Source organism: Pezoporus occidentalis, unplaced genomic scaffold, assembly GCF_034315485.1.
Source record: "Pezoporus occidentalis ecotype Australia unplaced genomic scaffold, CSIRO_AGI_Poc_V1 ctg118, whole genome shotgun sequence".
NCBI lineage: Eukaryota > Metazoa > Chordata > Aves > Psittaciformes > Psittacidae > Pezoporus > Pezoporus occidentalis.
The window spans coordinates 3,372,365-3,389,751 of NW_026912972.1; the positions used below are offsets into that span (position 1 = coordinate 3,372,365).

At 41.7% G+C, this 17,387-nt stretch overlaps 1 protein-coding gene across 6 annotated transcripts in view; it reads right to left on the minus strand.

The window, feature by feature from the left end:
- UNC80 (unc-80 homolog, NALCN channel complex subunit) overlaps positions 1–17,387 on the minus strand; it is a 122,151-nt gene that overhangs the window by 59,947 nt on the left and 44,817 nt on the right. For 3 of the 6 annotated variants that reach the window (XM_062602241.1, XM_062602257.1, XM_062602249.1), the window contains exons 23-27: positions 14,610–14,822; positions 10,364–10,535; positions 7,720–7,853; positions 4,449–4,614; positions 757–960 (exon numbers count right to left, since the gene is read on the minus strand). In XM_062602241.1, the coding sequence (XP_062458225.1) occupies positions 757–960; positions 4,449–4,614; positions 7,720–7,853; positions 10,364–10,535; positions 14,610–14,822 (889 nt within the window). The remainder of the gene's footprint in view (positions 1–756; positions 961–4,448; positions 4,615–7,719; positions 7,854–10,363; positions 10,536–14,609; positions 14,823–17,387) is intronic. The other 3 variants (XM_062602287.1, XM_062602277.1, XM_062602268.1) reach the window with 2 other exon arrangements.

Consider the following 17,387-nt stretch of genomic DNA (forward strand, 5'->3'; position numbering starts at 1 on the left):
AGCATCTTTTGGGGAACATAAAAATCACCATTAAGCTTGGGAGGTTATTTCAGCTCCAAATGTGTCTAAACCATAGGTTTTGGTTAACATCTCTAGCAGAGGGAGCCCCTTTAGTTCAACTGTGATGGAGATTTCTCATGGCAGGATGCTCATTTGCTTTCCATAAGATAGACATATGGTGATCCATCTTTTGAAGATTAAGAAAGGCATCTGTAAACTGTAAAAGTATATGTATATGCCAATATGTAGAAATATAGTATGTAGCATGTACATGTTATGTTCTATATATAGGAATATATATATTACATGTCATAAAACATGCCTATGACATCATATCCTACATAGAATATGAAGTGCACGTCTGTACATATATATATATCTCCTGTCAGTATGGACAGTATATGCATATGACCTCATGTATTCATTGTATCATAGGATTTAGGGGGGTGTGTATGTGCATATACACACGTGCATGTGCTCCCCTAAAGACAGCATGCGCTTGGCTGGCAGGCACCAGCATTCCAAGAGTTCATGCTCTAACACGGAAATCTGAATTGCTAACCTGTGCATGGAGCCAACGTTGTACCCAGGATTTGAATGTGTTCCTGGCTCAGCCAGTCACCTGAAGAGGACTCTAGGTTTTCCCTAGCCTGCTGGGGTGAGGGTCTCCTGTCATTTCTAGCTCTGCTGCAATCACATCAGGAGTTTAGGTCCTGCCTATTGTCCCCTCCCTTTCCACCCACTCGTCTAAGTTACCTATATCAGTGACAGTGTCCCTGCTGTGGGACAGCTGCAGCTCCTCATTCTCAGACTCTGAGTCCTGCCGTGATAACTTGGTGCTCTTTAGGCTGCCGGCCCGGCGAATGCTGGAAAGGGAACCCCCCTTCTTCACCCGGAAACTGCGGGTTCCTTTAATCTGGAGCAAGCGGGAGCCTCCTATCCTGATCTTCCTGATGGGAACTGTATTAAAAGAATAAAAGAGGACTTTTTTCCCCTTAATTTTTCCCCATTTAAAAAAGAAAGATATCCTGGCCCTCCCTTCCCTCCCTCCCCTTTGCTGTCAGCCTATACTGCAGCGTCTTTTCTTCCACCAAGGAATGTGGGGCCAGAGGCTCCCTCCAAAGCCATCGCCAATGCAGCTCTGTCAATTGGGCAGTAAAGATGCTTTACAGAAACGTGCTCAGCACCTCATTTCCTGGAGACCTGGTACATCACCTCAGGCCTTGTCTGTATTTGGAATTAGCCCTTTTTCACCCACCAGCAAGTAGAGTCAGCTGCTCTAATAGAAACCCAAAGCCTGGACAAGGAAAACATACGATTCACACAAATTTGATTCAATTCCTGCCAGGAAACAGGATCTGCCCAATGGTTGTAAACTGCAGTTTTCTTTGCCAGCCCCTGGGGTTTACATTAGTGCAGAATCCCCTCTTGCTAGGGATAGGTGGCTGAATCCCAAACATGAAAAAGGCATCATGGACAAACCTATTTTCCTGTGGGCCTGGGGTCTGTAAACCTCACTGAGCTCTGCAGTAGGATCAATTATTTACTCATACAGCACGCGTGACTGCAGAAGGGTAGTCTGTTTCATGGGGTTAGCACATGAGACTTCTCTGAAGTAAGATTTGCATAAATCCGTGTCTCTGCATGTTACTCTTCGTCATTAGAATGCTTTAGAGGAAACAGGAGCATGTAGATCCTCTCCTTCAGACAAATCAGCAGCTTTCAGGCATTAACAACATCCATTGACACTGCATTTTTGATGAGCACAGACATGAAATGGTTCAATGTTCAAAGCACCAACTGTTTGCACTTTCATTCTCCTCTTAGTTCAAAGGCAGTACATGGCAGTATGTCAGTCCAAATGTTGCAACACTCAGTCATTTTACTGCAGATCTAATCAGGCAAGGCCACGTGTGATCGATTTTGGTGTGTTGTTGAGAATGAACAGGATACAGCTTTTTGGATATCATGGGTAAGAAAATATTTTAACAAAATTACATTTTGGCTTCAGGGAAAATCAAACACACCTTTACACCTGAGAATGCCCCTAATTCCTTCAGAACCCAATTCCCAATCCCATTTCCAGTGGCTGGACAAAGACATCTGGACAGGTTCTGAGACCTGCTCCTCAGTCCTCATGTATCAGCTGGGCAAATCACTGTAGAGTGACAGAGAATCTCCCTCCAAGTGAATATGCTGAGTTCCTTAGCAATCACTACTGCTTGAATTCTTTTCAGATTAACCTCAGTACAGTGGCTCTTTTCCCCCGAATGCCAAACCACTTAAGCGCTTGTGACTGCATTTCATCAGGTCTGTAGAATTCCATTTTAGTACCCAAAGAGTACATAAGATCCTCTGAGAGCCTGCATCTACCTAGCTTTAGTGTCTGTATTTCAGACCTACCTGGAGCAGATTCTATACAGTAAACTTGCAGCTTTTGGATAGCTGTTAAGCCACACCTGGGGTGAGCAATGAGAGCAAAGTTTTTAACACTCCAGTAAAAAATGAAAGGAAACAGATTAGTACTTATCAAATAGGTTAAGGCAGAGAAACCTGTCACAGCAGGCAACACAGTTCTAGTTACATTTGCACAACAACATTTTCTTATCTAGGAAAGTGTAGATTACAAAAGATGCCTCTGCATCTGTAATATTTGGCCCAGTTGGATCCCCAGAAGAATATGCTGTGGCCAGAGAAAAGAACATTAATTACTGTCATTTTAAAATATAACATTATCTTGCATTTATTTAGTTTCCATTTTTGCCAAGAGTCCATTAGTACATTAGGATTCAATCTTCCTACCATGGTCACATTTCCCATCTCTAAAATGTAGTAAAGAGGCAGATTTAGTAAAGGAATACTGCATTGCAGTTTAGGGAAAAGGGAGAATGAGGAAAAAACCCCAACCAAAACTGCAGGGAAAATGTAGTTTAACAGAGTCAAGGATGCAGAAAGTTAATACTAACTTTGCAAAAATAGTTCTGCATTTTGCCTGTAGCACAGTAACACATATAGGAAAATCTAAGTCAGTATTGTCTTGAGAAAAATAGGATAGAGAACAGCCACCAGCATTTTCCAGCAGGACTGCATGCTTATAGGCATGCTCCCAGTCAGGTAACATCCCAGTGGAAGGGACTGCTGCCTGAGATGCTGAAAGGTGGTTTCAAGTAATTGCTGTAAGTATATTCAAAAAAAGCCCAACCCGAAAAGAAGCTTTTCCTTATCTAAATAGTTAGAGATGTATCATCCTGCTGATCTTAGACTATCAGACAGATCACAAGGCTGTGTGCTTCTCCTAGCTGCCAGTGTGCCAAGGGTACTGAAAAAGAAGTTGAGCATGAATTTATCCAGCTCACCTTTCTTAGGTGTATACCTAGCTGTCTTCACAGGATTAACTGTCCCACCTGACACACATGTAAGTCTTGGAAGCAGCTCTAATGTTTCCTAATATCTTCTTCAGTAATTGTGGCAGAGTCACAGCTAAGAAAGCACAAACTTTATCTAAAGCCCCCTGAAGTCAATAAAAGCTCCTCTGAATCATTAATGCACATTACAGTTTCTAGAGGATAACCAGCCACAGATTCCATCCTTTCCAAGCAATCAAACATTATCCTTTTCAAACAGTCATCAGAATTACCATTCAAACATCTGCACCTTTATATGGCTATTATGAGACAGAATTTAAACAGTTCTAGAAAACTTCTTAGAGGGAAAATCATTTACAGGAACTGTCTGGCAGTTTAGCCTCTAATTCCAAATACGCACGATGACTGTATATTGTATTGCAACACTTGTACCATCAAATAGTATGCGAGTTTTGCATGAGATGGCTCAAAAATGGAAACAATCTGCTATTCTTAGCAAACACAGTGAACTTGAGGTTTGCTTGTACAGTATACAATATGTTGGTAACATTAAACTGCTAGCCATTAAAAGCCACAGAGATGTGTGTTTTTTTCATGTGGTAGCAAAGAATTCAAGAGATCAAGTGATCAACGACTAATTCTGTGAGATGCCATGACTTCAAAACTGGTATAGATTTTCACAGAAAGATCCCTCCTATCTGTGGTTTTCCCAAAAAGAAAAACTGTCATCAAAATAAAAGAGGAACAAGAGCACTTTTGATCTTTATTTTTAACGTGAATCAAATAGCTATGCTTCTCTCAGCATTGCACTGAGAGACAGTTTCAAACAAGGCATCCTCCCTTTTAGCAATCTTGCAATGCCCTCAGCTGGCATCAGTCATAGCAGTGTTTTATAAAATTTAACATCTTTGCTTCTCACATTTGTTATATTTAACCCTGAAGGCCAGAAGCGTCTCTGAAATGATTTGAAGCCACGTGACTCCATGGCTGCCTGCTTTTAACACAGTCTATGCAAATGGAAACACAAAATAAGCGCCACTTCACAAGCCCGGAGAGTACAAAAGCCTTATTATGCTGACAAACCTTTTTTCTCCTCGAAGCCAGCCTCAGATTTGAGGGTGTGGCTGCTGCTGTGCAGGGAATCCTTCGAATCTTCGTTTTCATCCAGAACCCCAGCAAAGCTGATCTTTCTTTCATACCTGTGCCGATCCATCTCAGGGTCCAGACGCAGCCTGCAGCTCTCCAGATCCTGTAGCAGAATGCAGACCACACAGATGTGCAGGCAGTATGAGCCCTCATGCTTTCCACTGCAACCATAGTAGCTTCACAAAGAACTGCTTCAGATGTGAATTTGTTTCTATCACACAGTTCTCCATCTACTCTGACACTTTCTAATCCAGTTACTCATTGGGCTTGCAGCAGCCTGAGCCAGGCTGTCAGGATGGAAGAGTTAGGAAGTGTTAACATGCTTATTAGGTTAACACTGCTGAGTGAATTGGTGCCTTGTTGGCAAGCTCATGAGGGGAAAAACACATAAATAGTCCCTAATGGACAGGTGGCAATAAAAGGTGGCTGTTGCCGAAGATGCTGGGTAGATGGTTATGTCTCTGCTCCAAAAGGACCCACAGTTGATTAGAGAATTCATTGATCTGTACTCATCAAAGGCAGAAAAGCTGAGAAAGGCAGCTGACAGTGTGACAGCCATGAAAGCATGGCCCAGAGCAAGCTTTCTGTGTGCAGATCAGGCTGAAAGGACACAGCACAAAACAGAGAGTAATAAAAATGTTGGCTGCACTTAAATTCTGGAAAATAAAAAACACTGCACCGGGGAGCAGCTAGTTTGCACCATCATTCCCTTTTATTAAGAGAAATGGCACCACTTGTGCCAGCTACTGGTTACTAATTTGGGCCAAAAAAAAGCAGAAGTCCTAAAATTCCACAGGCTATGGACATTCATCCTCTTTCTCTAACCATAGCTAGAAAAGGCGAAAGAAGGACTGTGAATTCCCACACTGGCAAACACAGTCAAAATGGTGGGCTCTTTAAGAACATCATTTGTACCTTCTGACTGGGGATATCATCAGCTTTGAGATCTATGCACCCAAAATGTAACTAGGTGAAATCTAAGATGACACAAAGCTCCTTGCTGTGAGTAAATTGTTGGTGAACGTGAACAATAACATCATCTGACAGAGCTTAGGATATGAAACAAAGGCTAAAGCATTTCAGGATAAAAATCTGTGATTAAGTCTGTCTGAATTACAGCATCTTCACAAATCAGCATGCATACACTAAGCCATGATAGCAGTATAGGTATATTCCTAGGGCATAGCCAGAGTTCCCCTACCTGGAGTGCCTGAACACATTACTCCTCCAGCTGTCTGTCAACATGCTAACACTGGAAATTGCTGCCCCCTCAAATTAAATGACAATGCACACAGTCTATCTATCTTCAGCAACTGCTAAGCTAAAATGAATGACTTTCACCCACAGCAAATGACAAGTTCCAGTTCCCTGGCTCTACCGTGGCAGCAGCAGGCTCCAAGAATGTATTCATCACTCCCAGACATGTGCAAAGTGAGCTTGTATCTACTCCACCAGCTTCAGTAAAAGGCTTTGTTTGAAACTTCAGTAAGGACTGCCTGCCTCACTCACACATAGGTATGGGTGCTTATATCCTCAGCCTGGCAAGTCTGGATGGACTTGGGTAGTTAAACTGGTCCACCAAAACTAGTTCATTGCAAATGCTTCATTTTTTCTAGGCTGCTAAATCTGCGCTCATACCTACGGAACAGGTATGCCTACAAACACCAATGTGAGTGAGATTTCCTCTGCTGGAATTTTAGATCTGTGGATCGTTATGTACTTGATTCTCTTAGAAAGGAAGCATCATTCCATAAATACAGAGACTTAACATTTTAACCAAGTGTGTCAGCTCTATTCCCCACCCCGCCCCCCCAGCACAAAGGTAAAAGAAGCACTCTGTGGCCATTTTCTCTAACAGGCTCTTGCATAATGTGTCTGACCTTAAGGTTTCTTCTGCCTGTGCATAACAGAATGATTCCTTCTCCTCTCTCATATGTAAGTCTGAAAAGCTATTTATCATTTGCATTTCTGTCTGTCAAAAGAGCACAAATTTCTGTTTATCTTCATTACTCAACATATGCTGAGTTCCAAGCCTAACTACTTTACTGAGCTAAATTCCAAACCCTGGTATTATCCTGCTTTTGGATGCAGTCATTTATGACATGGTAAAAATATCAACAAAGTGTTTAGGAAGACTTCAGCTAAATTTATCCCCATGTTTTAAAATTGGCCTTCTTGCATACCTGGGGGCTGAGTCACTTCATCATAGGTCATCTACAGCCTTTGAAATTAATTTCAGAACCTAATTACAATAATGCCCAGCCAAATCAGCCTGTCAAGCACAACTGTCATCAGCAAAATTTGATCTAAGGCTGTGATTAAGAAAAAACAGAATAATAGGGCTAAATCCTTCATGGGCTTTTGGAAACTTACCTTCTCATTCGTTCTTTTTAATTTTTATCCTGGTTTCCTAAATAAATTAGGCTTAAAAGATGAAATTGCGTGTGTGCTCATTCCTCATCTCATTCCATGCTAACCACCTCTAAAGGTGATGGTCACCTTCAACCCAATTTGACAAAAGATACCTGAGTGCCTGTGCATTTTGTGAAACAATAGGCTGAAGGTAAGGTTAAACAGCATTATCAGTTGTATGAAAATCCACACAAGAATGAACCACTGGAAATCAGGTTTCATGGGTTTACAAAATTAGCTCTCCCCTCGTCAGTCATTTAGCTTACTATTCATGCCAAGATTTGCCTATGCCTCGCTCTGTCTCATGGAAGTTTATTACTTTCCTTGGGTCTTTGACTTGTCTCTTTCCTTACTTCCCCTTCAATTTGGTTGTCTAACCAAAGATCTGCAACCTTTACTCTCCATCCAATTCTCTGTAAACCATCCTCTTCCTTTGTCCTAGCTGCCCTGTTCAGTTCTCTGTCAACTATTCCTCCTAATCAGCTAGGTAGCACTGTCACCTCCTTGCAGCCCATCTCCCACACCTCTCAGGTCCCCACACTCAGTTTCTCAATCCGCTGCCCTCTTCTCTGGTTTAAAACTTTCTTGAACTTCTGGTATATGCTGTGCTTCCACAGCTTAATCAACCCATTTGACGTGCCTTGCCCATCTTCTATCCACCAAACAATGACACCTTTCTTCCTGTATCAGCGATCCACTTGAGTTCCTACCCCACCCCACCTCTCCTCAGACAGAAGCCAGAGACCAGTGACTTCTGTGGGCATGGCTCCCTCTTCAGTGTGTGTTGTCCACTTACCACAAGAGGCTCGGTACGTGGCCTGGGCATGTAGGGAAAGGTCTCTCGAAGGAAAGTAGTTATCTCCAGAAGAAGCTGACAGGCTGCCATTTTCAGTGCAAAAGGGCAACAACATTTGGTAGGATTCACAGTGCCTAGGAAAAAATATTTCTATGGTGAGCGAGGAGATTATACATAATCTGGAACCAAAAGGTGATGGACATTTTCACATATGGTGCACAATGCAAGCTGCACTGAAAAGGAGACTTTTCTGACATTTCCTACAGTAAAAGGAACACAATCAAACAAGTACCAATCCATGTATTTACCAGGCCCTGCAACAGTACTAACAGACTATAATGTAACAAAGTATATATTCTATTCTATTGAAGCAACACTGTAGTGTATTATAGTACACGACATATATACTACAGTATACATACATATATCATACATACTATAGCATATATGATAGTATATTAGGGTGTAGTACCTACTAAACTAATGTAATCTTAAAGCATTTTGTATAGGTCTCAAAGTTAATGGCAGTTAAGAAATAGATATCCTTCTTCCCCTTTACAGTTTTGCGTTCACTGAAATCTTGAGCAGTTCTAGAAAACAGTCGCTTTCAAATACAGGAAAAATTCTCAAACTACATAGTTATGACTAGCTGGTAAAGAGGTACTGTGCCTATTCTTAATTACTACCCTTACAAACGGAAGAGACAGCCCCCCTTGAAATCAGGCTTCTTTAGTTGTGCAAAGAATCCAAGTGCTATTTGGATAATCAAGGAACAACCAAAATCAAACTGCTTAATCAAATTATGCATTCAAATGCTTAACCTAAAGTAGCATGGGGAAGGGAAGAGGGATTATTGAAACACTTGAAGTTTTGTCTCAACTGAGTCTAAACAAACAGCTTCAGAAATCCTACTCTTTGTAACCCATCTAATGGCACTCAGCTTGAAAAGTGGAAGGATTCTTCAGCATTTGATCAATTTGAAAAATCCTATTTAGGATAACAGACAGCAAAAACAGCAAATAAATGAATTGGTTGTGACAACAACTAACCACATCCATTTTTAATATGCCTGATATTTCATCTACATGCATGTCAGAGAGATTTGTTTTCACCTGCTTTCCCCCATGTATGACCTAGTTACTTCTTGCAAAGAAACAGTCCAAACTAAACACGTAAGAAGACACTGCATGGATCGGATAAAAGCAGGTTAATTCTGTGATGCTAATTCTTCTGTAAGCATTAACAGTAATGAACTATGGACTTTGTAGGGACTATAATAATCTGAACTATCAAATACAGATGAGACATACAGTGCAACGGAATATCCAACTGCATATTTCCTGCTCCTCAGTCTAGTCCTTACAGCATACAGGGCAGTTGTTGAAAATCTCTGCCCTCAGTCAGATTCAGTTATTCTCAGACATTGGCTTTCAGGAGGATACTTGAGCTTTTAAATGCCTTTCTAGATCACAACCTGTTCTATCCATTTGCTTGTCTTAGGCCACCCTTTATAGCAGCTCCACTCCACTCCCCTTGAACGCCCCATATCAGTCAGTCACAGGAACGCAGTTGTTCATTTACAGTGCAGGAGAGGGAAAACTTTGAGTACACCCTCCTCCTGCTTCAGATGTATCTCCAAAAGGGCAAATAACATATCCAGAACAGACACCCACACTCAAGAAGCTGCTAGTGCTGGCACACCACACAGCGGCAAGGGTGAAGGTCTAGCTTAGGGCTAATGCCTTCTCTTGAGATCGTTTCCCAAAAATGCCATTGCACTGCTCCCACCTACTCCTCTCTACTTCAAAGTTGGCCTTTATGCAGTGATAAGAACAAACCCAGAACCACAGAAAAAGACATCAGATACAGAAAAAGTGCTAGCACGCTACATTCAATGGTGAACAGTATATGTACACAGGAAGCAGTACGTTACAGCACACATGTATATACAAATGGTGTCTGGAGAGGGCATGCTTGTTACCACCTTCACCTACAACACTATGTGTTTTAACTTATTTTGATTCACAGGGTTTATTATAGTTTTCATGCTTGTCTAGACTTTCAGAGTCAGTGATCTGTCACCCCCTCCCACCCTTCTGTACACACAGGCACAAATGTGTGTGTTTTAGTCATCTTGTTGTTATACAGATTTTCAATGATACCTTTTATACCACTGTGCTATGTTTCTGCTTAAGAATCAGGAAAATATACTGTAGTTAAGATTTAAAAGCCTTTGGCAGAGCTGTGCCAACTCACATCAGGTGAGATGACTCTTCTGTGTTAAGAAACAAAAAAAAAACCAGCCAATCTAGCACAAATATTTTGGCAGAAATAACTGTGAATGAGTCTGAACCACTTTTAGCACTCAGGTGACAGCAAGACTCAAGAAACAAATTATTACCCTGCTTATAATTGCAGTTTCCATTATACAGGAATTGCAACTCACTGCTTGGCTTCCTTCCCCCCTGCCTCCTTTCCTTCAAAGTCTTTCAGTGCTGCTCCCCATTTGTCATGTTGTACTTCCAGGCACGGAAAGAACAGGGAAGGAAGCTGGGGTGAAGGTGAGGGACTGGGAAATATAGCTGGGTGGCAAGAGGATGAAAAGAGAAGAGAAATTAAGTGCTCCTAAAGCAGAGGTTCTTACAAGGGGGGGTTCTTGTAGTAAAGGGAGTCTCCTTACTGTCATCTAAAAAGTCTTCTTCCTCATCCTCCTTTCTCAGGCGCCTCTTGGTCTCCTCATCATAAATGAGGCCCAGCAGGTTGGCAGGGCTCTCGCTCTCCGCATGGCACAACTCGTTGAGGCGGACACCGATTGCCTGCAGACAGGGAGAAACAGAAAGCACAAACTGGTGAGAATTTCAGCCCAACCCTGGAGGTCAAGGACTCAGCCCAATGCAGGCTGTGGAGACGTTCCAGCCAGAACAGAATGCCCTGGCTTAAGTTTCATCGTCTGTGAAGCGCAGCAGAGAAGGTGATGATAATAGATTAATTGCTACCAAACCCATAATTTATTCCCCCCCCCCCCTTTTTGTTTTCCAAATAGTGTCAAATTTCAGGATAAAAAATTTTTGCAGCTTTGGTTAACTCCCAAGAAACTCCAACCTAAACCAGCACATAACAGGCAGGAGGAGATCAGGTCATTATTTTGTATGAATTTCTCCCACTTTTCTTTCTCCCCTTGAAATATGTGTTCCAGACTCCTGCTAAGTTTTTCCACTGGGAATGCATGCCTTCTGTTTAAGAAACTACCCTCTGACTTAGGAAAGTCCCTGTTTGTTCCACAAAACTACTGTGGGAAAGCCTGCTTCTGTCTTTAAAGGAAAGATTTCCTGATGCACTTCCCAAAAATGAGCAGAAAATACGCTTATGAGAGCTGGGAAGGTGTATGGGTAATGGTGTAGAGGGGATCCACGTAAAGAAGACAGATTCCCACTGGATACTGTTACATTCTTCAGAAAGGCATTGATCATTTATTCATGGCTGATTGCCAGCATCATTATCAGCATGTAAACAGCCCTCATGGTACTGTCAGCAAAGCTACAGATAAGGGTGTGTTAGCAAGAAGAATGCTTTCCTGCCAAGACACTTCAGAGCTCTTAAGGATTTGCTTGATTTTCTTTGCTACAGGTAGGTGAAGAGAACACAGACAAGCACGTAAAACTATGTGAGATAGGAAACGTGTTTAATTACAGAGCTTTTATCAGCACTTGCCATTTGGTCTTCTTGATTTTGGGACAGCTTCAGAGAAAGATACTGAAGAGCATTTCTGGATATTCTACAAGTCAGAACTGATGGACATGCCAGCACTGTATAATTTTCCTGTCTCTGCTAAAGTGACACAGTAATACATGAACAGTCACTTATTACAACTGTTCTTCCTCGCTACTAAGCAGTTCCTGTGAAATCCAGCAACAATGAAGATGGTAGACTTTGCTACACAAAGAGAATAAGGTGGTATCGGTGTGGTCTGCAAGCTGATCCAAATAACTGCCAAACTCAGCTGCCTGTGAGCCTGCATATTGCTAAATAAGAACTCCACACCTCTCAATTTTTTTTGCCCTTTCATGTTTCAAGCATTTAAAGGAAGAAATGTTCTGCATGTCTCTCCACAAAGCAGTAATTTATCACATTAATGCTGTGTAGTCCATCCTAATATTAAAGCAATCATACATAATCCCACAGCTTTCTACCTAATGAGGACTGAATTCTTATTGCGTTATTTCCCAGGAGAGAGCATGCCACACTTTAAAACAAAATGTCTCTCAAAAGAAACAGTCAAAGGAAGTCACAGACTAACCTGATCAGAATAGATTTAACACTGTATTATTTCAAATGACAGCATAACGAGATTGCTTGATTCAATAGGCTTATCACTGTCATGGGCAGTTGAAACCGTACCTCACGTGGCAAAGGTTTACCTCTGTTAGTCTCTGATGGATGTTAGGGAGGCTGAATTAAAGGAGCTGGGTGGGCAGAAAAGGTTTTACATTCATTCTCAGTCTCACTAAACTTCGATAATAGCACTGTATATCACAGTAAGTGAGCAATGACAGACAAGCTAGGATCCAGAATTAAAAAAAAAATTCGAGTCCTATTTACTGAAAAGAAAACCAAACCAAACCAGAACAAGGCCTCAGTTCATTTTCTCTTCTCTTTGTCCAAGAATCTTCCTTCCAGAGGGCAGCTCTGCTGCCACCAAGCAGAAAGGAAGGTGTGCTCTAGTGCTGACAAGCATCTGGTAGCATAGAGGCAGAGACGGGCTGGGCAAGAAAGCTCATCTTCTTGGTAATGAAGCTGCTTAGGAGCTATGTGAGTGCACAGCCCCTCATGCTGATAGTGCCACAGTGAAATGGGCAGGTTAACACACAGAAACAGCGAGATGTTCTAAAGCAGGTGCCTGTATTACAGCAACAGAAAGCTGTTTCTCCTCACAGTTCAGCTTATCTGGTTGGAACCTGGTCAGAACCAACAAAAGCAGCTGCCCGAGAGGCACATGTTGTAGGGCCCCAGCACTACAGGTTTGGCTGTAGACAGCTTCATCTGAAACAGCTTCTGGGAAGAAAAGCAGTGCCAGAGGACCAGTCTTGCCCAGCAATTAGCATAAAGTACATAAAGGAACTGCACCTCAGCAGTGGTAGGAAGAGAGCAATCCTGAAGCATGAGTCTGTCTGGGGGCCAGTGATGCTGTGGGTAACTATGCCGTCCTAGCCTCCAGTGTGAAGAAACAGAAATATTACTGAGCAGCAAGACACCTTGCAGTGAAAAAAGAAGAAATCTTCTCCCGCCTTAAAGTAAAAGTAAGGCTTTTCCCTTCTGGGATGTTCCTAAGCAGCTGGCACCCACATGCCATTTCTAGCTTCTAGAATGAATCCAGATAAATCTTATGATGCCATTAAAGTTCAGGTGAAAAGAATGATGCTATGTTGCCTTCCATCACATGTGACCTTGCATCATGCAGTGGTACTTTAACATTTTGAAAACAAAACCTTCCTGGACTTTTTCCAGCATGGACTGTTTCAGTTTGTAAAACTGGCAGCTGAGGGAGAATCTAACTGGCTTCTAATAGTTACTTACTTGCTTGCTTCCGTTTTTGTCATAATATGAAAAAGAGAAATGTCTAGAAGTAAAGATTCTGCAAACAGCAATGGATAGCCCTGACTGTCAGTGTATGCAAAAATACTAGGACTACGTAATTCTATGTTCTCCACTTGGAATCTCCAAAGGTTTTAGGCTAAGGTGGTGACTTCATGGGATATAGAAGCAAATGCATTCACACTATATACTTTTTCAAGGATCTTTGGTATTTGTGCTGTTACAGTCACCTGTGTTTGAGACATAACAGAGAGTGGGGGGCTCAGGTAGCATTCTCTAAGTTAGATTCAGAAATGGAAGGAGGAGAGCTGCCAAAAGACAAAGCTTATTAGCTTGGGTGTTCACAGCCAAACTATGCTCTTCTCCTGGGCTGTGGGACTACAGTGTGCTCCACTGAGATGTATGCATTGGCTTAACCTTAGGAGAATATGGACCAGTAAGGCTTTTTTGGCATGGCTTATGTAAATACCCCAAGACTGTGGAATACGTGGTTTTCAAATTCCCCCAAGCCTTGGATTTTACATTTGTTTGGTTTTCAACCCAATCACAATGCTCACTGTAAAAATCTTTCATTTTGAAAAAAGAGGCGAGAAGCACAAAGCTCACTTCCAGATAGACACATGTAACAGGCACTGCAGAGGCCAAAGGAACTTCTCCCACTGTTTTGTGAAGTGTTTGCAGTGAGTGTCAGACCTTCAGTGGGTACACCTTAGTGGTTTTCCAAAGACAGTGACAGCACCAGACACAGCAACTGCCTAGTTCATGGATGGAAAGTAATTGCAATCAAATAAAACTTGAAGGAGCTCAGCTCAAGACAGTTCTTTAGATGACATGTAAAAGCCCTGTAGAATTCCTTGCCAAAGAATGCGCTAACAGCTGGTATGGGTGCAAAGAGACTGAATAAGTTCGTCAAAGAGAAATCCATTACTAAACATACAGCACCACGTCTAGCTCAAGCAGCCCTGGGCTAAAAATATTAGGAAGCTTGAAAAAAAACAAGTAGTATCACACGCCCTGCTCTTACTCTTCCAAGGCATTCACATGTGATAAGTACTGGAACTAGGAGAGGGGACCAAATGGATCCTGAGGGGAATCCCCAGGGGAAGGGGACACTTCTACCTCCTAACAAAGTCTCTTCCCATTAAGAGAAGAACTGATTCTGGCAGGCTGTGAAGTGCAAGTTGAAAGGGAAACCTATGATTCCTCAGTTTACTGAAAGTGAAATTCTGTACAAGATCCAGTTACCTTTACGTTTTGGTACAGTTATTAACGTAAATAAAAGAGAAAAAAACACTTACATCTCCCCATTGGTAGAAGAGCTTAGCTGCATTCCACTGCAGTTTCTGGTTCCTTTTGTTGCCCACAATAGGAGAACGTCCACGGGACAGACCTTTCTTAGTAATGTTCACATGGTGGCCCTTCATCCACTCAGGCCAGTTGCCACGATTGCAGCGGTGAACGAAGCGTGCACACTCCAGGAACAGGGCTGCTCTTGCCACTACAGGAGCCTCCTGAAACGTTTTCAAAAATCACCTTAAATACAAACATATTAAGAGGATTTTGTGCTTTAATCAACTGCTTTGCAAGCCTGCCATGGAGTCACATAGACTGAGTAAACCCAAAACCAGAATCTCTGCTGTAGATCTCACCTCTTGAGCTAATGAAACCGAAGCTCAGTGAACAGCTATACTCAGTCCAACCTCTAGAGGGGCAGAGAGAGCCACATTATAAACTTGGTAAAAACCGCGCGCCAGCAGCCCTCTGTAATGCTTTCTTTCAGAAATCATGTAACTGCCAAAAGCAGAAGTGTGCATCTGACACTCTTACTGGAGGAATGAGACAAGTTTTCTTTTCACCTTTGCTAGTGAGCCTGCAAATATTCCAAGTGCAGATAGAAGCACGGCCACATGAATCCTACAGTTTGTCTTGTTAAGTTCTCCTTGTGCATCTTTGGAGGTGGAAGTATGAATGGAGGCTTTCTGAAACTAGGAAGAGAACTATTCTGCACTTAAAACAAGCAGATATGGAGACTGAAGTCCATTACTGGCATAAGTTGATGAAATTTTGGTAGCTTAACTTCAATGGCCTTAGCAAGCATCAGACAATTTTGTACTGAAATAACATCAGGCAGTTGTGTTTTGAAGTGGTTGACTATTTCTCAGACAAAAATCCTCCTGTCCCCAGCCAGGAAGAGCTCTTTTCTTTAATGGGAGAAATTATATTGAGTGTTTCTTTGTTTGTATTAAATCACCCAGCAAGATCCATGTTAGACCAAAAACGAATACTTCTGAAACTCTCAAAGATGTTCAAAAACAGTGCTGTAATTCATTTCCAAAGGGTAGCTTACACTCAGTCTACAACTGTGCACAAATAACATCTTCACAGACATCAAAAGTGCCTAAAAGCAAATGGTTCTCCTCATTTCCATTCAATTTCCTCCTTCTCTTCCTACAGTTTTCACAAGCAAAATCCCCTGTGACCAGCACTTTGTGTATCTCAAAGTACAATAATGTCCACAATTTACTTCGAAAGGTTCCCTAACAGGGATTTCACAGAGCACAAGTATACTCCACACATTTAGATGATGAGAACTTTAATGATACAATTAAAACAGATCAGCATCAACTTTTAAGGGAAGGTTCTTTATCTGTGGTCCATGAATAACAGGCAAGTCCGGAGACCACGGAACATAGCCTATGGAATATTAATAAATAGTGCCTCTAATCAGTGCTTTAATCAAAAGTTGAAAGCAAGATGTTTTGGACCAATGTTCCAAAAGCTTGGAAATTGACTTAAGAAATTCTGTGCTGCAGCTAAACTCACAGCCAGAAATTACTAACAACTGAGAAAAAGTCAAGTCTTCTAGAGGACATTAAAAAATTAAGCATAAAAAATGTTTTGTCTGCATTAACAAGAAAATATGCATTAACTGCTTCTGACATAATACCCCTGTTAAAGCTTTTTGCTCCTATTTTATTCAAACACTGGAAGCAAACAACAATCTTTCAGCAATTCTCTTGAATAAAAACATTAAAGCTGGCCCAGTGTTCTGATGAGGAAGGCACAAATCTGAAGACAGATATTCACTGACAACCAGAAACAAAACTACATTCTAGCATCTGGAAACATCATTACAAATCTTTTGTTGCTTACATGAAATATGGAACACAGAATAGAAGTGGATTTTATTTCTAGTCTCATGGAGTAAAACCTTAACCATACATGAAAAGATGAAGCCCTGACCTTTGTTTTCCTGCTGTTTTAATTCATCACTGGTAAAGCCATGATATCTTAGCATATAGGAAATCTTGGAAAGATGTGTTGTAAACATTATGGAAGCACTCATGGGGCGGGGGGAAAGGAGGAACAGAAGTTTCAGATTAAAATTCACTGAAGACCTCCTGCATGATGGAGAAGGCACAAGCTCCCTGGGATTGCTTACCTGAGGCTCAGAGAAACCTGAAGCAGCAGCAAGAGAAAGATGAAGATGTGACAGAATGGACAGGGATGGATTCACACCACAGAGAAACACATCACAAATGGAGAGAAATGAATCAGGCAGGTGATGCATAGCTGAAAAGAACACAAATTACCATGGTCACTGTCAACAGTTAATGCAGAAGCAATACTCTCACAAGGCTGCCTGTGCCTTGGAAACTATTCACAAGTCCACTTTAAACACCAGACCTACTGTATCGCTTTGCCTTCTGAAAAGTGTTCTTGTACTGTATAAATTAACATCAATAAGAATCCACCATTTTCTTAACAAATTCCAAGGAGTCCCACTGGAGCTTTCCAACAGAAAGCCTGATTCGTACTAACAACAGCAAAAGCAATAACCTAGCTGGTTATTAACCAGTGTCCTTGAGAATTGCCTCAAAAACATTAGTTCAAATCTCTATGATTATATCTAAAAATAGTGAGGTACAATCCATGACACAGCTCTTTGTTCCTGTTCCCAGCCATCTACTCTGGAGACCTGTTTGGAGCAATATTTGATTTCCTTCCAGGTCATATGATCTCCTATGGATAAATATTTCTGCTATGGAAACAGGGACATGGGAACACCAGAGGTC